This window comes from Cupressus sempervirens, chromosome 1 (genome assembly GCF_028749045.1).
Source record: "Cupressus sempervirens isolate cs-2001-9-10 chromosome 1, ASM2874904v1, whole genome shotgun sequence".
Classification (NCBI taxonomy): Eukaryota; Viridiplantae; Streptophyta; class Pinopsida; order Cupressales; family Cupressaceae; genus Cupressus; species Cupressus sempervirens.
The window spans coordinates 412,005,477-412,033,042 of NC_143118.1; the positions used below are offsets into that span (position 1 = coordinate 412,005,477).

General features: G+C 34.9%; 1 protein-coding gene across 1 annotated transcript; it reads left to right on the forward strand.

Moving 5' to 3' along the window:
- The first annotated feature begins 1,275 nt into the window (after positions 1-1,275).
- On the forward strand, positions 1,276-26,006 carry LOC149578047 (E3 ubiquitin-protein ligase RSL1-like). Its single transcript, XM_089827372.1, has 3 exons — positions 1,276-1,999; positions 24,814-25,451; positions 25,663-26,006. Exons 1-3 carry the CDS (start codon positions 1,658-1,660, stop codon positions 25,769-25,771), a joined length of 1,089 nt encoding a protein of 362 aa, XP_089683498.1. The 5' UTR covers positions 1,276-1,657; the 3' UTR covers positions 25,772-26,006.
- Positions 26,007-27,566: the final 1,560 nt, after the last annotated feature.

A 27,566-nucleotide genomic window follows, 5' to 3' on the forward strand; every position in this document is an offset into this window, starting at 1 on the left:
ACATGGAATAATAAACCATCTAACTAATCATCATCGATAACTGAAACCATTGAATAATCATCATACATGCATGAAATATAGAGTACCAAGTAATCCCATCATATAATAAACTGAGTGTAAAACAATATCTGATAATCTCTAAAATAATAATACTAATCATCAAACATAAATTGGCCTAAAAGAGTTTGGCAAGGATGACATAAATGCGACTTAGGGGCAGGCACTACATGAAAGTTGAATTATAATAGGTGAGAGTTATAAATCTATCAAGATAAAGTGTTATTTTCCTTTGCTATTTGAAATTATTTAACAAGTCCCCTTTACGATTCTTGTATAACATATATATATATATATATATATATATATATCAACAAAACTATGATTCATCAAAATTATTTCATTAAGACTATATCAAATAATTATTTTATAAATTAAATAACTTTAACCACAAACTAAACACCACTTTAAATACTAATACTTTTTAAACTATGATATAAGGGCTCATTTGGTTGTTGGAATACGAATGGAAAATTAGGAATACATTTTCTATTTTCTGTTTGGTATGTCAATTGGAATATAGAATAGGAATACATATTCCCATTTTACCTCTAAAATGAGCTTATGCCCATTCCAAAAAAATAGTTATTATTGGGATAACTATTCCTCTTCCCAATATGCATTCCTATTCTCCATTCCTATGCCTACAACCAAACAGGCTCTAATAGTTACTGTGGTAAATTGATCCAAGGAGAAAGTGAAGGCATAGAATATCTTGTGTTCAAAGAAAAGATGAATGATCAAGTTATCTACCTCGTATAAATAAAAAAAGCTCTTTCTCTTAAAGGGACCCCAAACTAACTTTAATTTCTAAGGTTCAATTGAAAAGAAATAATCTTAAAATATAATAGGTATCTTGACTAATGTGAAAATGAGAAAAGTGACTTTCTTCTTTATAAAATAAAACAACCCTTCAATTGTTGGAAGTGTTAAGTTTACTCAAAATGCTTAATATTTTTTTTTAATATCTTTTAAATAATAACCCTTCACTTGTTGGAAGTGTTAAGTTTACTCAAAATGCTTAATATATTTTTTTAATATCTTTTAAATATTCTTATTATTGTTAATATTTTTGTTCTTTGGATACGTCACATTGTAGAATGTTAATCTTCCGATACATTATTTTAGGCCAAGGTACATTAAACGGGAAAATTCCTCCGTAAGGGGTAAAATTATATCTTTAGGGCTACAAATGACTTTTTTGGGGGCAATGGGGCCAAATAATTTCCTGTGACAATTTAAAAAAACCAAAAAATGAGATGAGGAGATGCCGCGAAAGCAGGAAACGCCGTACAAGCACTATCGAATTTACAAATGGCTAGCGTTACATTCATAGGAATCCCGTTATTATGTTCTCCGCCGACTACGGATTTTGATTGAGCAGAAGCGAAAATTCCTTTTCATGCAACCCACTTTAAATGTCGTTTCTTCTTCATTACTTCTCCTCAAAGGTTTTCTTTGCAAGGGTTTGCGGTGGGCGGCCTTTATTTAGAGAGACAGGTATCGGGTTAAAGTAAAGAGAGCTTTGGGGTTTAATTCAGATCGAACTGATTGCACACAACGTCTTTGGGCACAATTTTTCACTCCCCATATCTGTAGAATGGCTGCGGTAGCTTTAGAGCCCAACCAGTATGTTTTTGCCGGGTCTGATGCGGAGCTAGATCAACAATTGGGAGAAGCAATTGTGGCTTCTATTGATGACATTGCGTTTCGGATCCAGCTTGATGAAGTTCTGCAGTTATCGCATTATACATTTGCTTATGATCTCCAGCTCGCCGAGATCACTTGCCATGGGGAGTCGTCTTCCCCGGCATCCTTTTCCTCATTGTCTCCAGCTCAAGAAGCTTCTTCCTCCTCCTCGGCTTCTTCCTCTGCGTTTGAAGAAGATGGGTTCTTCATACCCGATAAGAGCTTCTTCCCCAATTATATCCCTGATGAACTGGTGAGACGCGAATTTCAGTTTAATGTTGATTATGGGTTTACACTATTTTTAATTACCATGTCATATTCAATTTCAAGTGCTTTTGATTTGCAATGTTGCTGAAATTTATAATTGCTAATGGTATTTAATATTGATAGATTTAAGAGATTTGCTGATCCATTGATAGGTGGAAGTGTCAACTTGCTTAACTTTTGTTGCAAATCTCTTTGGGGTTGTTGTGTAGGTCTTCTGTCCACTCTCAGTCCACGCCTGGATTAAAAATTGCAAGAAATTGCGAATGTAATTTGTTTTTTGATTCTAAATCGAGGCCCGTGTATCCATCCATGCCAGTGTCGATGTCATATTTTGCCAGCTTTTGCTCTTCTAATTCAGGTGGAGCCTCTTATACAGTGTCCCCTACCTGGGTATTCCTGATTTTGCCCAATGCAACAATTTGACAACATTATTTGGTTTAGCAAATTGATGGGGTGGATGGAGATATGAACATGAAAAAATTTAGAAATAAACACATACTCAAGTGCAGTGCGCTTCATCTTCCATTAATTGATTGCTAAAATAATACACCAGATGAGAATGCTGCTGCATTCATCATACTTTATCAGCTAGGTATCTCTATGAATTTAAACTCATTTTAAGTGCCTCACTATATAGAGAAGAACTCATTAACAAGGGACTTCACCTCAAACTTCTCCTTTGTAGAGAAGAACTTATTAACACCATGCATAAGAATGACTCAGATTCTTTCTCAACAAACTTTGAACACCACAATAAGGTAGCTGATTCCAGTTTGATCAAACATGGAGCTTTAGCAGTTACACTACTACAGAAGCTTGGAAAGAATTAGACATCTCCCTCTGTCACACATAACCTTCCTTTGAAGTTGAAATAATTTTGCCTTTGAATATCATTTCTTGTATCATTAATTAAGTAATGTCCTCATGTTCATGAATCTCTCATCATCTCATTGCATCCTGCAATGAAGAGAGATTAATAATAATTTATAAAAATCAATCATGAAGAGATATACAAAGATTAATGCTCAAAGAAAACACTATTCCTAGTGCTAGAACATAAATTCAATATTCAAGATATAATTATAGGATACTCATCTCTTTGAGTGCACAAGAAAATGTTCTCACGCTGCAAGATCTTGGCAAAACGGAATACAAATGATCTAAGAAAATCCCCATACATGCCAAGCCCATGATGTCAAAATCCTTGAAAAATTGTCTCCCTTAGGGTCTATGTAGGCCAACACATTCAGCATTGGATTCACTTTCATGCTCACTCCTCCCATTCTCCCTTCTAGGACTACCTTGCCCATATTCTCGCAAAGAACTTCTTGCCCTTGCTGTATTGTCTTTTTTCTTCAGCAAATCTGGCAGACCTTTCTTAACATCTTTTGAATCGACTGTGCCTTCGGATATCAAACTCGAGGTCAAATCCTTAATTTCTATAAAATTGACTAAGCTCCAATGTGTTTGTTTTTGTGACCACACAATCTGGAAGAGGTTATTAGTTTTCTTTCCCATGGCAGATAAACCAGTTAGGCCTTTCATTGTGAAAACTAAGAATTAAACCAGCAACTTCCTTCATTTTTTTTGGCTGATGCAACTGAAGAATCACCAAATTTCATGATGCAAATCAATTGTTGCACCTTGTTATTGTCCTTTCCACCCTCTATCTTCTCGACCACTGTTGTTGTTTGCTTTCACACTTGATAACCATGTTTTCCCTTCTTAAATGACAAATATTTGAATCTCCCTAGATGTCGAATTCTTTAATTGACAAAAGCCTAACCTAGGGGCAAATGCCAATCCGAAATGATACCCCCGTGATGTTAAATCCTACACCATGCCAATTCAAATTAAAAGAGTGACAACTAAGATGCCGTAATGGTGCTGGCCATTGCGAAATATGCAATAAACTCTTTGCTTAAATCCTCCTGCCCCTGACTAAGCGATCTGCCCTCTTGATGTTGAATCTCACACCATTCACAGGCCTTGTTAACATTCGTGTATCCATCTTTTTGCCATAGAGGCTTTCTATCTTTTATCAAAATTGTTACATAAGAGTCAGATATACACGAGATCCCAATCACCTGTCAAGCCACACAAATTGATAGATTGAGCATTCCCCACGACAACCCTCTAGCCAACAACTTGCAGAGAAGAACATCATATTTGCTGAAGGATAATACAAAACTTGCAATAACTAGGGAACACAACCATTTCAGAGGAGATATAATATCCACAGACAAGTTGAACTAAAAGCCATCAAGCTAATGAGGTATGAACAGAACTTCTATAAGTTGTATGAGCAGAAATATAAAGACTGAAGATCTATATCTCTGCTACTTTTCTCAAAATTCTCCTAATTGCTGTTATCTAACTTTGCTCTGATACCATGCTGCTGTTTAGCCTAGAGATAATGATAAACAACAATAATCAAAAGGAGAACAAAAATAGGCATAAAAGATGTAAGAAGAAGGAAAACCCTTCAGCTTGAAGGGAAAAACCCAGCCATACTAGAAAAATATCTCTTTTATTGATATAATAAATGCTCAAGTACAATGCTTTCCACTTGATGTGATGCATTATCGCACAACAATCATATATTTATATTGAATTGAGAAACTCTTCATATTACAACCGAAGGTTCTTCAATTTCCAAATTCAAGTATTTTCACATTTCCAAACATAGGACTCTTCGCATGTCCAATGTTTTTTCATATGAGGAGAAACCTAGCACACATTGAATGTCACATTGTGCTCACTTAATATGACAAAAATATCATCATAAATATTTTCTCTAGCTGTTGATGCAATACAGAGGTATTGTCCCAATTTAACATGTAGCAAAGTCAGAGATAAAGATTTCTATCATAGCTACAATCTTCATCACTATGCACAAATGTCTAGGTAGACAACATATACTTTTGACCCAAAACATTTGTGATGTATTCTGAATTTTCAAATCTTCCACGATTGTTATCATTTTCCACATATGAACATCTGTACTTAAATAACCTCGTGATCACACCTATAATTGTTTGTCAACTTGATCAATAGCTCCATCCACTATCCATTTTCATGCATCTTGTCATAGATGTATTCCACTCTCTATTTGACATGTGGCACCTAAATGTAGATCCCAACACTTGTCTTTTGTATGTCTTTTCTTGTTACAGTGTGAGTAGTGCATACTCTACATTCCTTGAAATGTATTGTTTAAAGCTGGATTAGTTTTTTCCTTTTCTTTTCACATACCTAAGGCCTTCATATTTTGGCCTTATTGTTGGCTTAATAGGTTTTTTCATTCCATGTCCAAGCTCTCCCAATCTTTGACCTTTATAACCCATTCTTTCCATGTTTCTCAAACCGATATCGTTATCAAACACCTAGCATTTGCAAAATCATTTACATTGTCATTACATGTCAAATGTTCCTCTTCACATTGTTTTTCACAAACTTGTTGGAAATGTAATGACAAGCAAGTGACTTAGAAGTGGGGGGGTGAATTAGGAACCAATTAAACTTTAGCACTTAGATTAATTCTGCCTTACTTCTTTAGATTATCTAATCTACTTCCATGCATGAACATAAAGCAATAAAGAAATCAATACCATAACACTTTGACACAAAATATGGTAACCCAGAAACCCTCCAAGTAGAAGGTAAAACTGGGGTGGGGATGACACCCGCAATGCTTCACTATTGCAGTAATAAAGTTGGCCTGTAAGGGCTTATAATTGATCACTTCTGGTGATCTACTCTGTTAAGAGTATGAAGAATTGTTAGGTCCACTTTGTAAAAGGATTTTACAATACAATGAAGTATTTACTTTATTAAGAGACTTCGCAAGACTGTTAGGTCCACTTGGTTAGAGGATTTGATTGATGCACCTGTTAGGATGAATCAACAGGTTGATCTCTGCTTTGCAACTTGATTTACTGATGTAAATCCTTTGATTAAAATGATCACTTGACTGTGATGGATGAATCTTTGCTCTACCCTTTATACTGCATTGTAGCCTGATTACTTAAACTTCATATTCGCTTCTTATCTTCAAAATAATCATGTATTTTTCATTTTTCTATATAATCTCTCAGACAAATGAATTTTCCTTCCTCATGTATCCCTTAATCAATAACTTCACACTAAGTCAACTCCCACAATAGATATCTTCAAATAATCAAGTTATACCTTTAGGTTGGCCCAAATATTGATGCTTAGGCAATATTGTGCACTTAATGTTTTGCTGACACTCAGGCTATACAGTGAGCTTGGGTGACAGAGTTACTTGGTTAGTATTGGATGCTCGGATAACACTGTTACACTCGGGTGATGTAGGAGCAATCTGACTTGAACTAGTTAGCTCGGTTTACATAGAGAGCTCGGTTGACACTGTGAACTCGGTTCACACAGGAGCCTTGGTTTCCACTGATATTATTGAATAACTCGGTTTATACTATGAGCTTGGTTAATACAGTATACTTTCATCTGCTCGAGTTACACTAAAATCTGCTTATTGATGGAAAGCTCGGTTGCAGTATTAATTGACCCTCTTGGATAGCTTAAGTGGTTTGTCACTAATTGACAATACGTCTTGCCATAGGGTCAACAAAACTACTCAAGCAAATCACACTAACGAGATAAAGAATACAAAGCTTCTGTACTGCATGAAGGATCATGAATTGATGGCTTTGGCTTCAACCATTCATTGTTTGCTATAAGTTATTGACTTAGTTTATTGTTCTCTTCTTTCAACTTTGGTATTTCTTTCATCTATAAACTATTCTCCTCTTCTTATCTCTTTAGTTTCTTTTCTAAACTAGCAAACAACTTCACTCTTTGGAGCATTTCCTCATTCCTTTCTTAATCTCATCAAAGAACTTAAACTTTTCCTCTTGCTCTTCTCTTCAACTCTATTCAATTCTTTCCAAAGATCATAATTTTATCTGAAGTTGGCATTTAATTTTCTTGCTTCTCTTTTATAACTGCAAAATAATTTTCAAAATTTCTTTTTAGCCTCCTTTAATTCTTCTTCTAAATTGTTTTTCTCCTTGATCCTTTTGCGTATTTTTCTCATTGCAAGAAATGATTAAAATTCACCTCATTCACTTGATTTTGATATAGCAATTTCTGTTAGGTTTGTTTGCATTCCAAGATAGCCTCCACTGCTATGACGAATCTTTCAATAATCTTTCTCTGGATCCCTTTCTCTTATCTGAGATTCCTTTTTAAACCACCGACGTCTTTAAAACTGTGAACAAATCAAAGTAACAAAAATACCTTAGAGATCTCTTTGTACACTTTTGCAGTTCAGTGATCTCCTCTTCAATCCTTCTGTAGATGATTTCTTTTTCGCTTAGATCTTCTACAATCTTTTGTGGCAGTTATACTTCATCAAGAAAACTTTGGTGTGGACTTTATGACCTCAACAGATTTGAATTTTTGATTACTTTCTGATGTGTTCTTCCCTTTGGAACAACTTCAAGGAAAAAACAATAATCTTAAAAAGGATCAGTGGCTACTAAGTGCACTTTCACTGTTGCTTCCTTCTTTCTTACTCAGTAGGCAGCTTTGATCTTTCCTCACATGGCAACTTCCTTCACCCACACAGCGGTCCTTTCAAGAAAACACCATCTTGCTTTTGTCTTTGACCAGCGGTCTTTCTCTCTTTTCTATCAATGACTTCCTTTGACTGCACAATTTATGAATGTATAAACTTCCAAATGCACGAGAATGAGGAATATAAATGACCTCATTACTTCCACCAATTTGAAGTGAAGTCAACTTTTAATTTTGTAAAATTACTGTGTTTGCCTCTTTAGCTGAGGCTAAATTAGATTTGAGCGACTTGTATTTTATGCAACCGATATTTGGTGGCAGCTTATTGGATTTGATTCCTTCAACTTTTCTTTTTCTTTTGGTTTGTTATAACTGATTTAAAACAATAATCTCGATTTGAGTCATGGTGTGAGGTTTTCACATCATTGCTCCATTGCAAAGGGGACACCCTCTTTTTGCTTGGCAGTAGGGTAATTTGTTTACTTAGTCCTGGCTTCATTGCAATTTTCCAAGTCTCCAAGTATAAGAGGAGACTCTGAGCAACTTTGGATGACATGAAAGAGGGAGGCATCCTTGATACAATGATCAATGTTGTATGCTCAAATTCAACCAAGGATGGTGATTGAATTGCAAATATGTACACCTCTTAGAATGGAAAGTCCAAGATGCCAACAAGTTCCAGATCATGGTCAAGACATCAGAAGGGACACCAAGATTTCATGCACAAGCAAGTTCAAGTTCATACTGATGAGAAGATTTCCAAATTTTGAAGATGGAGAAGAAGAATTCAAACAAGGATTGCAAGAGAGGAATGCTGATGTGGCGCCTATCCATTTCCAACCAATCAAAAAATTCAAGTTTGCGTGTGTCAAATATAAACTAGTCATATTATACCAAGTGTGTGTGGCAAGCATCTAGTGCGTCCACTTAATCTATTTTCTTATTGTCTTTCAAAAGCATTTTAATTTTTCTATTGGCCCACAGGATGGTGCCACAGGATGGTGCCTTCATGTAATTAGATGATAGTGGCGGCAACCCTAATTGGGGTTTGTAATGGGTAAATCTTCGTCCTTGATCTTGAATCGATATTGGCCCATGAATGTAACTGAACGACCTTCTCATTTGTAAGGGTTTTGATTCAATAGAAAGGAGAGCAGATTGGAGATAAAGTAGAGTAGAAGAGACTCGGAGAGATTGTTGCCATAATACTACCAAAATTATTCCTTTCATTTTTTTATGGTGAGTGTCTTTGAAGTTTGGAGAATTGCATTTTTATTACATTTCCTCACTTAGATTAGATATCATTTCATCTTAAGTAGAAGTAGATGAGCAGACGATATTATTAAATGATGATTAATGGTGGAGCCAATGCCCATACCTTTTGGCACAGGCTGATTGTAAGTAATAGTACAAGGTTAGTTCATAGCTTAAATTACAAGTGTTTAACTTCTAATGGATATGTTCATTTTGTTGATCCCTAAGGAAAAGTTGTCTATTAGTGTCAAACACTTAGTCATTCACAAGGTAGGGTTATTCGGTCATCACTGCAACCGAGTCATGTATTGAAGACTTGTATATATTTCAAGTTATGTGCTGAGTTACTTCCGAGCAAGCTAGAGATTGTCGAGTACTCCAGTGATTGCTGAGTTTTCAGAGAAAACAATTGAAGCCGATTGATACAGAGGTAGAGCAATTCAATATATGCTGAGCATAGTTAAGGCCGAGGGACAGCAGGATGGCATAGTTTATGCCGAGCATCAGTAATATTCAAGTGTCGAGCAATACAATTTTGCAAAATTGTTTGGAATTGCACAAAATCCTACGTAAACCCGTTTTTGTTGAGCTGGAAGTGTAACATCCAATTTTCTCGGGTCTAAATTAACATCTAACATACTCAAAGAATACAGATATTACTTCGTTTCATAAGAAGACAGTTATATCATTCATGTTCATGTGAATAAGATTTACCATTAAAAACAGTTAGACAAAATTTCTTAACTTAAAAACTTGAAGTACCATCAAATGAAAATTATTACAGAAATTGAAAACTACATACCTTGGAAAACAGAGATTCAAATCAACTAGGGATGTTTCTGTAACCACTCGAGTTAGTCCACAAATACCTCTATAACAATACCACAAAAACGTCTTCTATCCAATATTGTTAAACCAATATCAAATGACGATTATCATTAAATACCATTATGTAAAATTAGGGCATCACATACAGGGCATTGTTTACCTTCGATTCATTTAGGGTTTTTGATACTACTATCTCACTTAGGACTTCCAATACCACGGATTCAATTAGGGCTTTCGATACCACGAATTCAATTAGGGCTTTTGATACCACAGATTCAATTAGGGCTTCCAATACCTTGGATTCAATTAGGGCTTTAGATACTGCTGTATCATTTAGGGTTCCAATCATCTCTCAATCAATTAGGGCTTCAGTTTCCTTTTCCTCCGATTATTTAACTGTGACATTATCTCAAGATTAGAAATATGCTTATATTTGATATTCTTATAAATGAAAAGCAATCCATGATTCTATCTCTTATATCTAGGTGTAAAATAATAGTAACAATGAAATAACTCAATTTAATCGTACCTCCTCATAAATAAAAATCATAACACCTGTTTTTCTGATAAACAATTGAATGCATGGCTTATCTCTGTCTGACGCATGTCCGACATCTTGAGAGGTGAAACATTGTCAGGGGCTTAACTACCCAACCTCGGACCACAACTTTATCCTCATACAATCTCTAACGAGAAAGGCCCTCCCTACTCGGAATGGACAGGGGTCATCTTGCCACCCACTGGGCATCCTGGTATTAACTCACCATACGACTTGGTAGCAGGAGATTACATTAGCAGGATTATGAATGAGCTATTAATTAATTTATATTAAATGATAAATATTGAACTGGGATAATTGACACTGATTCATATCATTGGTGATTCCTTTCTCACACCTCATCACCCATCTTCTTGGCTACACAGCCGGGTGAGTCCCAGGTATTCGAAAATCTCAGAACAACTGGTTCTGTTAATTATACAAGAAGATTTCATGCATCCAGCATTCCACAATTTGTGTTCACATGTTTATGTTCTTTATAGATTCTAGAAATGATTTAATATCCAGTGGCATAATGATTTAGGGACCCATACTATGGATTACTTGGTTATCAATTGCCATGATCTAATCTATTTTAAAGAGATTTAATTCTGTAATATCATCCAGTTATCAACACAATGGTATCATGCTCATTTATGGCATGATAGAAATTATTGACTAAAACCAATCAAGCAACAAGTCCAAGTAAATTATTATTTGCAAGGATTGTATTACAAGTAATAAATGATTGTGATGATAACAATTCATATTCGAAAAAGCACGATCAAAGATTTCTTAGAATATATTTCATTCCTTATTGGAACTACCCTTATGAGTTGCAGCTGCATAGACCACTAGCAGGTTGCAGGTACATATATTGCCTCTTTAGAGACGATACCATTTGCAGTAATTATACCATGACATCAGATACAACATTATATATCTTTGCAAGATTAATAAATAAAAATCAAGGACAAGAATCGTACTATGGAGGCCACAATCTGATCGGCTCCTTCACATTCTTTAGCACTTACCTCCATGCCCTAGCCGGAATTGCTTGCTCGGCTGAGTCGGAAACACTCAGAACTGAACAGGGTCGCGGATTAGCAATTTATTAATGGTAGATTGCAAACATAACATGGGTATTTGAAGACATTTTTCATTAGCAATTTGCAGTTGATAAATGCATCAATGCAGGGTTGAATTGATTATGAAGCAAGGAAATCTGAAAACGTAGCAAGAAGGAAAAAGTTTGGCTCTAAGGTAAATGGTGATGCCTTCTCTCCCTCACGACTTCCTTAATAAGGAACTAGCGGTGACTTCTCAGCTTCACCGGTTACAAAAGATTAATAATCTATTCGAATTCCAAGATGACCATATGAATACATCAAAAATTCAATTTTTTTTTTAAAGATAAGGAAGAGAAGTTGGAAAGATTAAAACTCAAATTGCCAAATGTTTAAATCGATTAATTATGCCAAGTGTTATCATTTAAAAGAAAATAATATTAAATTTAAAAGAATAGAGTTGGAAGGTTGGAATTCGAAAATTATAATAATTCAAATATTATTATAATTCAAATGTTATTAAAATCTTATATGTACTTATAAACATCACTTTATTAAATTATTTAAATATAAAGATGCCAAAACATTTTTATATTCAAATGCACATAATTAAATATTAATTAAAATAATATGATGAAAGATAAATTAAAATCCTTTGAGATACTTAATATATTTTAACTCAATAATTTTAATTATTTATTTAAATAACTCATGTGGTTCCACAGATGTATCCTGTTCCAAATCGCTAGGTCCTCTACCCATCTACCCATCTACCCAATGCTGGTGATGCCTTGCCCAATTCTTTTCTGACAATACTTCCACCCCTTTGACATGCTTCTTGCAAGGAATTTCTCCGAAATGAAATTATAAATTATTTAATCATAAATAATCATAACAGTTAACCTTCATCTCAAAATCCCATGAATTCGTGATTAACGATCAACTAACATGTCATCTTCACTTGAAATCACAATGACTAACTATCTTACCACTTCACCAGATTATAACAAATTAAATTGCCAACTGACTTCATGTGAGCCTTAATGGCTATATTTCAAGCTAGGTCAAAAGTTGGAATGTAATAGGAAGTGTGTTTTACAGATTGAGGAGCTAATTAGGGAGTTGATTATGTGTCTAATAGAGGATCATTAATCCCTATACGAGACAATCCACCAATCGGAAAATTGCAAGGACTACTTTCTAAAAGAAATGAATCTAGATCTTGTTTGGGATCTAGAAGGTTCACCCAAACAACTATTTAAGAAGGGTTTATGACCTAGCTCGAGAGAGTTCACGTGTGTGAGTGTGTATGGAGTATATATGATTAAGAGTTTGGTTGCATACGAAGTAGAGAGGTGAATCAGGATAAGCGACCAAATAGTGCAGTGAACAATTTTAAGTAGAGTCAAAGAAGATCAATCACAATAAGGTGATAATACATTGCATAGAAGATATTTGTTATTAGCATTGAAGTGCAAACTGAAGGATCAGGTACTGAACATTCTAACAGGTGTTTCAGGGTTCAAATCTCTTAACAGAGTTAGCTTTAACAAGCTTTTGTAAATCTCTTAACAGAATACTCACTTAGTTGTGATGTAAAAAACCTTTAATCAAAGTATGACTTAACAGTCTTGTAAGCCTTTAACATGGCACAAGTGATCAAATATTGTAGCCTTAACAGGCACAACTTTATTGCTGCAGTAGTGAAGATTTTGTGGGTGTCATCGCCATTGTAGTTTTACCTTCACGTTGGAGGGTTTCTGCATTACCAAAATTGTGTGTTAACCTGTTATGTGTTTGTGAGTTTTCATTCATGCAATTAGAAGTTAGATCTGATGCTATGTTGAAGTAAATTATCACATTGATATGAGTTTAATGTTCGAATGAGGGTTTATGTGAAGACATAAAAAATGTTTCATGTTTGAAGTGATTAAAGTTTTATAGTTCCTGATTCACCCCCGACTCTCAGTATCTCACTTTCCGAATTAGATTTCCAACATATTTAGATTGTGGTCGTAGGCTATTTGAATCAGTAGTGACAATGTGAAAACAATTTTCGCATCCACAGAAGATAGCACCCTCATATACCTAGTTGACATTGTAAAGCAAGGATTGGTTAGAGGCTCATCCCATAATCAATATTGTTCCACATTCTTAGAGATAGGATTTCTAAACCCTCTTCCTTGTAGTTTGTTTGGTTGGAAGAAGTTAAGGTCAAGTTGATATCCTTTGAATGAATAGTTTAAGTCCCTTTGTGATAACCAACATATGACATCATAAATTGAGTGGAAGTCCATAATAAAAAGGAACCTTTTGATAAAGTACATTTGCCAATACAAATGCTATTGTATTAATGTCTATTTGACTTTCTAAAGTAACTAAGAAATGAATGTCACATGCTTAAATCTATAGTTTTATTAACATTTCCAATAACCAAACATAGTAGGAATTGGAGAGGAGTGCACGATAAGGTCCTTATAACATTTACAACTAAGCCCAAGGAAGTGGTACAATACCCCTTGGCTCCAAGTGGTAGGATTCTCTCTCTCCATTTAATATTGGAGTGGCCTACTTAGAGGGGGAATCCACAACTGGTCTCTCAACAATGTCTTCTAACCCATACATGATTGCTCATACTCTTTAGTCTCTTTTCCAACAACCAACCATTGTAAAGGTTGGAGAGGAACACACAATAGGTTAGTATATTCACCACAACTGATCCTAAGGGCATGGTATAACATCCCTTGGTCTTAAATGGCAAGAATCTCTCCCCATCCAACATTATGGTGGCCTACTTAAGAGGGGGTAGCTGTATGTGGTCTCCAACCGTGTCTCCTTACTAGATCGTTCATGCTTGCTTATATTCTCTAGTTTCACTTCAAACAACCAACCATCGTAGGATTGGAGAGGAATGCACATATGGAACCTAGAACATTTTCCACAACTAGGCCCAAGGGCACGGTATAACACATCTCGGCCACAAGTTTCAGGAATCTCTCTCCATCCAACATTGGTGTGGCATGGGAACCTGTATCTTCTTTCCCGCTTGTGTCTCCTTACTAACCGATGCATGATTGCTTGTAGGAGAATAAATTAAATTATATCAATACTTGATTGATGATAAAAACCATATGAAGATATATATTAGACATTACTGCCACATTGGATACCACAGTACTTGCTAGTTCACATGTCTGCTTTTTGAATGTAGAATTTTTATATCCGATCTGATCCTCCTTGATTGATCGTTCGATTGTTGCTCAGTGATTGTTTGATTGATTTATTTCCTTTGATTGTATCATTTTAGGTTTTGGTGAGTGATGATTAAGTGATTGCTGATTAGATGATTGATAATACGTAAATACACATAAGATCAAAATCAACATTGTTTGAGGACAAGCAATCTTGGGTGGGATGGATTCTAATCTCAATCATCTAATCAGCAACCACTTAATCTGCAATCACCTAAGACACAAGGCATATGTATAAAACACACATACATATAAATCAGTCATACGAGAACAATAAATACTAAAGTAAATATCTCTTTAGACAGAAATCAGTCATATTATGTTTCTCTCAAAAAGTCTACACAGTGAGTAGATCAGATCAGTCTAAGTTTGTATGGATTTTTGTATCATTCAAGATACCAGCATGAAACATTATGCATACTTATTTTATTTATTTTCTTTTCTTTTATGCCTTTTAACACAATATGCCTTATTTGTTTGCTACTACAAAGAGAGTTATACAAGAGGATTTCAGGTACTAAAAATGAAGCTATAGGTCAAAGCTTCTCTTGATTTTCTCCATCACATCACTATCAATTTTGGGCTCTATAGTAAGGGACAAGAGAGTTGATGTGGGTCCAAATTTTCTATCTGTCCATCAATCTGACATTATGGTTCAACCAGTCTTTCCCACTCTAACCTATGATATTGAATTCATGCATGCCTTTGCCTCTGCTTGTGGGTGCATCTGAGCACGGATTCAGTCCTTGTGGGTGTGCTCCATGTGAGCATTTGGTTATCCAATGCCTATATTTTCACCAAAAAATATTAATAAAGAAAAATTTCGCCTATAACATGTGCTTAAAAATAGTATTTAATTATTTTTTCACAAAACCCTAAAAAGACTCTTTATGACGCCTTTCATTGTTAAAGCATATCATTATGTTTGCTATTTTCCTCTTCTCAATTGGTTTGCATTTTGGCATTTTAAAAGATAGTTGAATTTTTTCGAAAAGGATTGTTTGTTGGGTGTCACATAGCTTTCCACAAAGGAGTTCTAAGTGTCTAAGGTAAGCATTTGACCCTATTCTTGAGTTTTTAATAATTTCTTTAGATTTTGATGAATTTTTTTAAGTTTGGGATTAAAATTTCAAGGTTTCCCCTTTTTTAAGAAATAAAGAAACAAGTTTATCTCTCCATTAATGTTTTTGTATCTTTTTTTTGCACTTGTGTGCTTGTATTTCTTAGGATTAGCTATACCTTTCAAAACTTAACCATATGCATCCACAAATTATTAAGCTGAAATGTAAAACACACAACAATAAGAAACTCAATAACACCATGATTTGTTTTTGAGGATCTCCTGGCCAAGGGAAAAACTTGGTGGGGATGGTACCCACAACAATGTACTAATTTGAAAGTTCCCTGTTAGGAGTCATTACATGCATTTAGTACATTAGTCCTTATGAGAGGACTAAACCTTGTAAGAGGTCTCAATCCTATTAGGAGTTGTCTTACAATGTGAGCTCACTGCTCTACAATGATTTATAATCTTTACAATGAGTAATAGAACAATACCAAAACTGACTATATGGATATTTGCAATATCTAATTAGTCTTTTATATACCTCACATGTGATTTTGTTCATGCATCAATAGTTTACATCTAACCATCAAAAAAACATCACAACATTTTTCATAAAGCTTGCATGTCATGTACATATCAATACCATACTCCGCATGAGGAAACTATCCCCTTATATACCTTTCCAATCAGATTAACTAGTTGGCCTTAGTGATGAGAAGTGTAGCACATCTCCAAAATAGAATATCAAGACTTGTTGTCCCTACATTGCCAAGTAATTGAAATGACAAGGCAATTTAATTCCTTAGGCCAAAATGCCCGATGTCACTTATCCTGTATTTTGCGATATAAGCCTGCCTTCACATTCTTCAACGAAAATGTGAGCTAACTTTCATATCAACTCCGACGAACATATTGACATCATATTTAGACTCCATTCTACTAATAACCAAAATTGTGGCCAATAAAACATATCTTGCTAAGCTTGCTGATCAAAGCAATTCAATTGTTGACAATTTTCATGAACTATACTTAGTCAATTTTCTTAATAAACCAAAACCAAAATTGGACATAAGTCGAAACAACCCTACGATCTGATTGTTTTGCCATTAATGACAACATTTATGCCTTCATTTTTGATTACTTGCCAACAAAAATATAGTTGAAAACATTCGAAAATGATAGTTTGTTGGATGCCACATAGCTTTGATGAATTTTCAAGTTTTTCCCCTTTTCAAGAAATAAAGAAACAAGTTTAGCTCTTTATTAATATTTTTGTATCATTTTTTTGTACTTGTATGCTTGTATTTCTTAGAATTTCTTTTAGAGTTAAATTTATAGCAGCAAGAAATTAAATTGCAAGAATAACTTGTGAAAGTTTAGTGGGTGGGAAGGAACTGATAAATTCAAAATTGATATGACATCTCTTTTATGGAGACATACCACAAGAATTTCATAGGTTCTGGAAGGTGGGGCATATATTTGGAAGTGTAATTATTGTAATACTAAATCATAAAATAGCTCATATTGTCAAGTGAAATTTCACTTTATAGGCCTTGTAAAATGGATATAAAATGGATAGGACTGTGTCAAGGCCCAAATAAGAAGGGGTTGTCTACCACACAAATAGTAGGAATTGAAAACAAACAAGATGGTGATAAATTGGTTTTAAGACCAAAACGAATTGCTTATACTGGTGGAGCTGAAAAAAAGAAGGATTTATCCATTGATTCAGTTGCAACCTCCAAAAGCCCATTGTTGCCTATATCAAAAGTGGAAGATGATGATGAAGTACAAATAACCACCTGCAAAAGAGGTTTGTTGGATACGACATTTAAAATAAAGGCAAGAGACATTATTGAACAAAAACATCGAATGTTACCTCTTCCTTTCAACTTGGTGATATCATCATACTAACAGGAAATGATGTCGACAATCAATAGTGCTCGAACTGGTTTCAAAGTCCTAGGTATGAAAAAGGTGCACGCCACCTTGTTGCAAAGAGAAAGGAATGCTATAGCCTTAAACCAATTAGAGATTTTTGGATTGAATCAAGTGTTTATATTGTTTCTGATGGATGGAAATATAGGGGAAGCTGTTTATTGATTAATGTTAATGTAGTGTTCCCTAAAGGGGCAATATTTTTGAGGGTAGTTGGTTGTAAAGGGGAAGTGAAAGATGCACAATTCATTTCCATGAATTCTCATTGAGTCCGTAGAGATGGTGGGCAGTGAGAATTTTGTCTAGGTAATCACAAACAATGCAAAAAATTGTATGGGTACAAGTGCGTTGCTTTTAGGCTGATATGAGCACATTTTTTGAACACCATACATTTTTTGATTGTCATTGGGATCGTGAACATAGACATATATGATGTCATATTTGAATATTTGTGAACTATCAATTGGCATTTAATGTTTATGTTCGACATTTGGCATTGATCAATGATGAAGTATAATACTATCAAATGATTTTATTCTGTACATTTCTTGCAGTTTTTTTTTGGTGTGTTTGTGTCTATATATATATATATATATACCTAAACGCATACAAAACCTCGAAAAATATTTCATGTATCCACATACTGGATTATTGTACCCGCATCCATGTTCAGATGACTAGTAACTTAAGACTCTAGGGCTCGTAGTGGCAGTAGGTATCAACCATACCTTGTTATGGCAAGCTAGAGTAGTATTGAAAACTGGAAATAACCTTTTTGCTTGATTCTGGACATTCTTCCTCTATTTTGTAGTTCCTATTAGAATAGTTTAGTACCATAGATATTTTTGCTATTTTAGTCTCTTAGAATCTTTTGGTAATTTGAGCCAACTTTTTAGATTCTTTAGTTAATGGTCATTCAGGTGTTGCTTGTCTTGTTTTATTTAAGTCTTCTATTTTAGAAGATTTTAGTTTCAGTTTGAAACCCTTGTAAATTGGTAGATGTACCCTATTGCAATTTCCAAAGTTTTCTTGGTATCAGAGCATTTTTTTCTGTAATTTGTGTTTGGAAATTTAAAAAATTTTTTTTTTGCTGAATTTTGTTTCATTGTTTTCATTCTTGGAAGTTGTCTCAGATCCTTGAACAATTAAAATGTCTTTGATAAACTGATAAGCTTAAAACTAGAATTGAAAAGAATGCAGCCACACATAGAAGCCAAAAGACATGAAGTATGTGGAAAACTTAGAATGGGTGGAAATGCTGCTAGGATCTACTGTCCTAATCTAGCCTCATGAAGAAAATGTGTACAAAGATTTAAGGGCATCGTCCCTAAGGAATCACCAAATTCCTTGCTTGAGGTGAGCAAGTTCAACAGAAGCACCAAATTCTCGAACAGAGCACACCCTTGACATCCTTGAGGTGACAACCATAAGGATGTTACAAATTCAAAATGCCACTGTTTTACAAATTAGAAATATTACTCCACAATATTTGAACTTTCGCAATATGAGTACTATCAATCTTCAGATATGGTTATTTAATCTCATCAAAATACTTATATCACTGCTATTACTCAACCTTCACAGCTTTGAACTTACTTGGCTCTCTCAAATTGTTTTCAGATTTCTTCACACAATTTCAATAAATTGTATTGCTGCAGCCTTAAACATCATTAAATCCCTTCATCGCTCTGATTTCTCACAATTGCTGACACACTTTTCTGTATGAAAGGAACTCTCAACACATTCTCAACATAATGATGTCTCTGCTATATCATTCTTCTTGCCAATTGTATATGCTCATGCAAAAATTGATTACCACGCACACCACATTTATACAGAACCTTTAAACCATTAATCAGCTACAGACGGTTACAAGAAATCAGTTATAATTTCTCACAACTGTCCTCCCAGTTATAACTAATCTCAGTTGTTATCCATTACAAATGTAATTCATTAAGAAATGTAACTTCCAATACAGTTGACAAAATGCCCAAAACAGTTGTAACCAAACTGTGACAGTTGGCAAAATCAGTTACAACTGAACCATCCAAACCGATCTATGAAAGACAATATTTACATTATGCAGAACAAAATTTCGAAGGAATAACCCAATACTGAGTATGCAGATATGCCTGCAAATAATGATTGATCATTAAATCTATATTGAAACCATGAGGAATCCAAACACAACATAATTTTGATCAAATACACAAATTTGCAGATCAAACTTTTAATATGCAGATCAAACCAGCATCAAGATGACTTTTTTGATCGGTGCAAAGACAATATTAATTGTCTGTTACTGTTCTTGATCAGTCACAAGACGAGAAATATCTTCTTTGAACCAATATATCCGCATGTTATTGGTCTTCATTATCAACCCAGTCTGTATTTCAATGGGACTAGGGCTCCTGCAAATTTCATTTAAATTCTGCCTTTTATCAGATTTTCTAATTCTGTACTTGACATCAATGATAAATATTCTTGCACTTGAGCCCTATATAGACCACCCTCTCAAACATCTCTGACCAATATGTAATGTCCCCACTACAGGAAGTAGCTTGGGATAAGTAATACATGCAAAAGAAATGCTAGAATTAAACAATAGCAAGTCTAACTATAATATTCTACCTCAATTTCTAACCCAAACCTGAAGGACATCTCTGAATCGGGTTTCCTAATCATTCGTTAATCGATCATCTTCTTTGGAGTGTGTTGGTTCCCAAAACCGCAGATTGGAATCCTACGAGCCTTGCCTGCTCGATGTTGGGATATCCAACCGGTTGAGGCCAACTTGACGGGATTGATCAATGTGATCTAAATCCCCCGCGCTTCCGGCTCTACAAGACTGAGGCGGGTGTACCCAATCCTGGATGAAACACTTAAATCCAAGACACTCAAAACAGATAGATTAGAATGCGAACACAATACACGTTTTCCAAATGGCAAGAAATATAGGAAAACTTTAAACTTGTGATTTATGAATTGAGAACAAAAGCAAATGATTGAAATAACGTTTTAAATAAAAAATAAATATAGATTAATGCAACAGATGAATATATTAATTCTGCAAAGGTAAGAAATGAAACATTTGCCAGCGTATGGATTATGAATTAAGAATAAAAGACCAGTGCCTAATTAAATGGGCAATAGAGTCAATATTATTAGTTGAAACGTACAACTTTATAAAGTTTAATATATTTTAACTATAAACAAATTTAATGATTTGGACGCGACGAATCAATTATATAAAAGCAGTTTAAATTAGTCTAAAATGCACTTTAACTCCTGTTGAAGCAAATTAGACATAAATATGGAAACAATAAAATATTTCACAATATTTATGTTTATCAAATTTAAAATGCAATAACGATCTAGTCCACTTATCCAAATATTAAAATATTTATAGAAAATAATTAAAAATGTTTATAAAGGACACAACTTAATAAAAAATTAAAACTCTAACGCAAATAAATTAAATAAATACTTCTTACTGATCCGGAAATAAAATTGTACTGGAGACATTCCCTACAGGTGATCCATCCAATATAATTCAACTCCAGAATCGCACAAGAATTTATTCCATAATTCACCATCTAGAAGCTTAGTTCAAAAGGTCATTTCCTTCGCCAATTAAAACAATATAATACATCATCGCAAGGCAAATTTTTTTTTAAAATATGAATAATAATGATGTCCTCAGTCTCTCTTATGTTTTACATCTCATATTTATATTGATGAAGGGGCATTATTAAGCATTGCACCCTTCTATAATAAATAACCGAACCTTAACCCTAATATAATCCGTATTAAATATTATCCGGATTCATATAGTTTGGGAAGATACGAGATCTTATGTTTTTGGAAAGATACAAGATCTTTCCAAAAGATCACACCGTTTCCAAACTATGAATTAATTCGTATGTTTTGCTTAAAACAAATGAAAAGTTAATGTCTTCTGAACATTAACTTATAACGAATTTGATTAATGTTTGAAAATGATAAAGATTTGGTAAGGTTATTCCCAGGTTGTTTCGCACACGCCCTTCTCCATTCGATAGACTTTTCAATCATGTTTTTACTGAGAGCAAATTCTCAAACATATGAGATGCCCTGATTCAGATCCTTAAATTTTTCAGCCTGTTCGCACCATGTCTACGCTCAATCAAGCTCAGCGTAGGTACTCTTTCTGCTCTTCTCCCACACGCAATCTCCAAGTTTGAAACGGGAATACCACTCCTTGTTCAGCTATTAATCGTGACCAATGAAGGTAAACAGTGCCGTGTGCGGATTCGATGAATATCATCAAATTTCTAGCATGAAGACCCTTCATTCTTTGTTATCTGGAGTGCTTCATATTCACGCCGGGTGGTGCCAGGAGACCCTCGCTCTTACACAGTAAAATGCGATAATTCCTCATATGCATAAGGAACGCTTCCCAATTACCCTCCATCGTACCTGTTCATAGTGCTGTTGATAATATTCATGCTTCAGTGCCTGCAAACAAAAGAAAAGAAAAGTTAGATGTTGATAAACAAAACCAAATAATTCGAATCTCATGTAAAACCTTCAATCGAGCATATGAAAACTTAAGGTGTGTCCCTCTGTTCTGCTGCAGATGTAAGACTGAGAATAATGAATTCAATTCCATGGACTATTCATATCCGTTCCTGCCATAAAGTTTCTGATTTACTAGCTTCCAGAAGACAGCCTGTCGCATTCAGATTGGTTCTCCATACTATCCATGAAGTATGTTCATTGAACAATCCTATATCCTTTTTATCACCCCAGTCAATGTAAGAATAACAAATATCTATACTGTATATTGGTCCTTTCTATATATTGGTCCTTGTCTATCAAGCAAATCACTTGTAATTTCCACTGTCACAGGAATACCTGAAAGCTCTTCTACAATTGCTCTGGATGCCAAACCAGCATTATAACTCGTCTGCACTGATAAATATTTCTTAACAGGCTCTTCTTGTATCAGATTTTCTGTAGCATTTATACCCAATGTGTTTCTCACTGTCAATATCCATTATGTATTACTTTGAATGCATTCCTCCATTCTGAAAACGTTCCTCATGCATCCAGGATGACATTCTTGTGAATCAAACATAGATGTTGCTGCTCTAGAAAAAGCTTATTTAGTACATCCATAAGTTGGAGCAAAGAAATTGTACTGAATTGCAAATCAGCATGTAAAGTGAGTGCAACATGTTGTAATTTCAGAATAATATGTCGAGGCATCTTTTTTGTAGTCACAAACTTGAATGGGCTCATATTTTTCTTTCTTAGAAACTTCTTCTATTTGACATGAAGAACACGCAATAACTTCAGAACTAGAAGAATTACTTTCAACTCATAAAAAGTCTCAGACTGAGCAATATCTCCTTATAAAATGGGGATACATACAGCAGTCTATACTTGGGACATTCTTCCTCCTGTTACCTCAATATAGATCTGTATTTGGTAACCTCCATATGTGCACATTTACCATCTGTTGTGTGTCAGATTTACCTTCATTTCTGGATCAGGAGAAGCATTCTGTAGGTAGCAGAAATATGTGTTGCTATATAACTGTCAGCTATGGATGTTAAGATATCATCTATGCCAATACTATTTAACTTCTCTGAATTAGGAGTCTCTGGAGAAACTGAATTGTCTTCAACAAAATGTTCCCATTCTGATCATTATATCACCTTCTTATATTTGCAGGCTCTTCCTGAAACATGTCAAGCAATATATGAATAATCATTGTATAAGCATATCTGTCGTTTCCATGATGCTTAGGGCTAAAATTTTGCTAAAATTTGGAGCCCCATCAGAGTGCACCCCCAAGGTTTCTTCTTGAAAGGGACAATCCCCATCCAAGGCCTTGTTACATATGCATATGTTGACTTATCAGAATATTTTGGCACATCAATCTTGGTCATGTCAGTCAGATGGAGATCACTCACATATTGACACTATTATATCAATCTCAGGCATGTCGGTTTGATGGAGATTATACCAATCTCAAATACCGGCACTACAGAGATGACATTAATCTCAGACACGTCAGTCAAATGGAGATTATTCCACCATCTTCTTTGGAGTGCACACCCCCTAAGGTTTCTTCTTGTAAGGGACATTCCATATCCAAGGTCTTGTTATAAATGCATATGTTGACTCATCAGAATATTTTGGCACATCAATCTTGTTCATGTCGGTGAGATGGAGATCACTCTCACATATTGACACTAATATATCTATCTTAGGCATGTTGGTATACTAATTAATATATCAATCTCGGGCATGTCAGTCTAATTTAGACAAACATGTAAACAAAAAAGCTACAATAATGTTTCTTTGACTTGGTCGACGGAAAGAAACAGAGCTGACCAGCAATCAAACCCCATTTAAACCAATCTCACATACCAGTACTGTAGAGATGATATCAATCTCAGACATGTCGGTCAGATGGAGATTATTAATCTCACAAATTGACATTATAGAGATTCATTAGTCTCAGATATGTTGGTCAGATTGAGATTACTGTTTATATTAATCCCACCTATTGATATTACAGAGACTCATTAGTCTCAGGCAGGTTGGTCAGATGGATATTACATTAATTTTACATACCGACATTGTAGAGATTCATTAGTCCCAGGCATGTCGGTCAAATGGAGATTACATCAATCTCACATACTGACATTGTAGAGATTATAGGTCGTGTAACTCAGATGGAGATTATCAATATCTCATACTGACACAATTAGTATTTAGATCAATCTCTTCCCTCATAGTATGTTATCTATTTATCTCATTGTAAAATATAAAACATCCTTCTTAATAATAACATTCATATACATTATTTATTTCAAATTCTATATGTTTGCATTTATGTCTCTCTCTATATATAGTCAATCATCTATTTTTTGATATATCATATAATATTAAATAATGTAAAGTAAACTCTCTTTCGAGTCGAAGCCGTTAATGCTGCTATAATCATGTTTATTCAAGTGAAGGAATTTGAAGGTTAAAGAAGACTAGTTAGTACAATGGGAAGATAGGAATGTGAGTCGATTTCTAGTAAATGACATTTATTCCACTATAAGGTAGCCTCTATCCAAGCCCAACTAGCTATATAGCTTATTTATGAAGAAGTTAGGCAAGTATGTAATGGACGATTGTTGTGTGTTATGCGAACTTTCAAGTTAGTTGTAAACAAAAATGTGTTCTTTTTAGTCTTTCAAATATAACCCTGTTTCAGTTCTGAGCCATTAATGCTGCTAGATTTTCCATTATCAGGTTTATCCAAGCGGGAAGATTTCGAAAGGAAAGCAAGTGGATTCTGAATTCCAATCCCGGGAATGCTCGTACAATATAACAAATTCATTGCAGGTGGAATTGTGTGGCATCTGTTTTGATGATGCAGAACAAGAGATGCATGAGGGGCTGCATTGTCTACATCGCTATTGTCATTCCTGTATAACACGGTATGTGAATTCAAGGGTGGCACAAAAGAGGCACCAAATATACTGCCCTCATGATTCTTGTGGGGAGGCCCTGACACCACATGAGTGTGCATATTTTCTCCCAGCTGAGATATATGATGCATGGTCGGCCCTTGAGCTGGAGGCACAAATTAGCGAGTCTGAGAAGGTGTACTGTCCCTTTTCTGACTGCTCGGCTCTCCTGTTGAAGGAAGAAACCGAGAATTTGCTCAATGCAGAGTGCCCCTTTTGTAATAGAATGTTTTGCCTGAAGTGCATGGTGCCCTGGCATGCTGACCTTGAGTGCTCAGAATTTCAGAAACTGCCACCAGCTGAACGAACACAGGAAGATTTGCAGCTCTTAAAGCTTGCTGAAGACCGCAAGTGGAAACGTTGTGGAAATTGCAAAGGAATGATTGAGCTATTATACGGCTGCATTCACATGACATGCAGGTTAACAAGCCTCTACACACTTCTTGTTAGCTTCATTTTGTAGACTTTGTTTAATGTCAAATTTACTCTTTACCTGGTATGTTGGTTTAAATGGGGTTTGATTGCTGGTCAGCTCTGTTTCTTTCCGTTGACCAAGCTGAAGAAACATTATTGTAGCTTTTTTGTTTATATGTTTGTCTAAATTAGTAAAGCTTGGAATGGGATTGTGCAGGTGCGGCTATCAGTTTTGCTATGAGTGTGGTGTGGGATGGGCAAATGGACGTGCCAACTGCAATTGCCAACTATTCAATGAAAGCCACCTACTACGACGAACAAATTGATGTTTATTAGGGCAACTAACACTTGCAGTTGCTGCTAATTTGTGTTGTATATAGATTATGTTAGCAATCCTTTCAAATGCAATTGTATAGCCCCTAATCTTGTGCCGTATTTAAATTATGTTAGTGCACCTTTTTAAATGTAGAGCATATGGGACTAATTTTAGACTATTCATATCATCTATGGAAGGCACGGTGACTGTTTTTCAAATTAATGAAGCAAGTGATTTGCCAAAAATATATTATCTGAATGTTTTCTTAGAGTAATATTGTATTATGTGTTTTACCAAAAATAGATTGCTCCGATGCATTCTTCTAATTGATGTTTTATATTATGTGTTTTAAGGCAGTGTTCGTGTCGATGTTTTTGCCTGGTTTTAGGATCTAATTATGGAGTTTTTTCTTTTTACCTAAATGAAGGTACTTCCCAATATCAAAGATCGTGTTCTCTTAAGAAAAGGAAAGTCAACACAAGTGAAAACTCAAAGGGAACCCAGAGAATGGTGTTCTTCTAATCGCATAAGCTCGCAAAATGCCAAATTTGCTGAATTAACAAATAATATTGCTAAGGAGCAACTGTAAAGCGTGCAAAATTGTTTTTACTTGGAAGTGTCATCTATACAATCCCAAAGAAATTTTTAAAAAACCACAAGATAAATTGAGATCTTATTTTTGAAAATAAGAGCCTCGACTTTGTAAGATTTGGTTCTCTTGGGGCAAGTTTTTGGTTAAAGGTAAAGCAATTTTTGATTATCTTGGGGTGAGTTTTTATAATGACCTCGTTTCATTTTTGCAACATATTAGCTTTGGGAGTCCAAATCAAAGCTGCATGAATAAACGATCTCTTTGGTCAAAAGTGGAGGAGTGGAGTATCTGTATCACGTAAGTCTCCTAATATGAGTTTTGTATCTTTTTAAAGCATTACAAATTTTGTACACATCAATACATGATCCCTTGCGGGCTTTTTCTGAGTCAATTTACTTCATCAGCATAACACAGTTGCTAAATAACTGAAATCCAAGTGACCATAACCTAAATGTCGGGATCACATGGTATATTTATAAGTGAAACAGCAGAAATTACAAAATTCGAGAATGAACTTATAATATTTATGGGAAATAAATCACAAAGAAATTAATATAGATATTTGAGGTGGTGTGATGAAGGAAACTAAGTGAAAAAAGTAGTTTCTAGACAACAAAGGATTAGATATTAGAGTGATTGCGATAAAGGGAACCAGTAGAGCTTCTCTCTCTCTCTCTTTCTCTCTCTCTCTCTCACATCGCGTGTGCACGCGCGCGCGCGCACACACACACACACATATATACATACATACATATATATTTTGATGAATAGTTCATTTTTATTAAGATAATGTTAAAGTTACATATTCACAAAAAAAAAGGTCGAGGGATACAAGAATCATATATATATATATATATATAGTCCATTTCTACTAAGATAATAATAAAATTACATATTCACAAAAAAAAAGGTTGGGAGATACAAGGATCACCCTGTGGATGTTTAAATAGCTAGAGGTCGGAAATTTAGCTATTCATAAAAAAAACATATAAAACCATCAGGCTGTAAGAGCAATGCCAACCAAGGGAGGAAAATCATGATCAACATAATTCCATTCATCAACGAGGTTAGTGGATGGCTCATGAGGAACCCACCCATCAACAACATCATCAATTTTTTCTTTTTCTTTATCTCCCTTTGGCTTGGGAGGTGAAATCGCCAAGTCAAGCCGTGGGATAGACCACGTAGGATCCCCACTAGAGGAAGGCCACAC

What these genes read in the sequence shown, in the direction of transcription:
- LOC149578047 (XM_089827372.1), top strand. Translation starts at nt 1,658, where the DNA reads ATGGCTGCGGTAGCTTTAGAGCCCAACCAGTATGTTTTTGCCGGGTCT. An exon ending in ATTATATCCCTGATGAACTG is followed by an intron (nt 2,000 to 24,813) that starts GTGAGACGCGAA and finishes TTCCATTATCAG; the next exon opens with GTTTATCCAAGCGGGAAGAT. An exon ending in TGCATTCACATGACATGCAG is followed by an intron (nt 25,452 to 25,662) that starts GTTAACAAGCCT and finishes GGGATTGTGCAG; the next exon opens with GTGCGGCTATCAGTTTTGCT.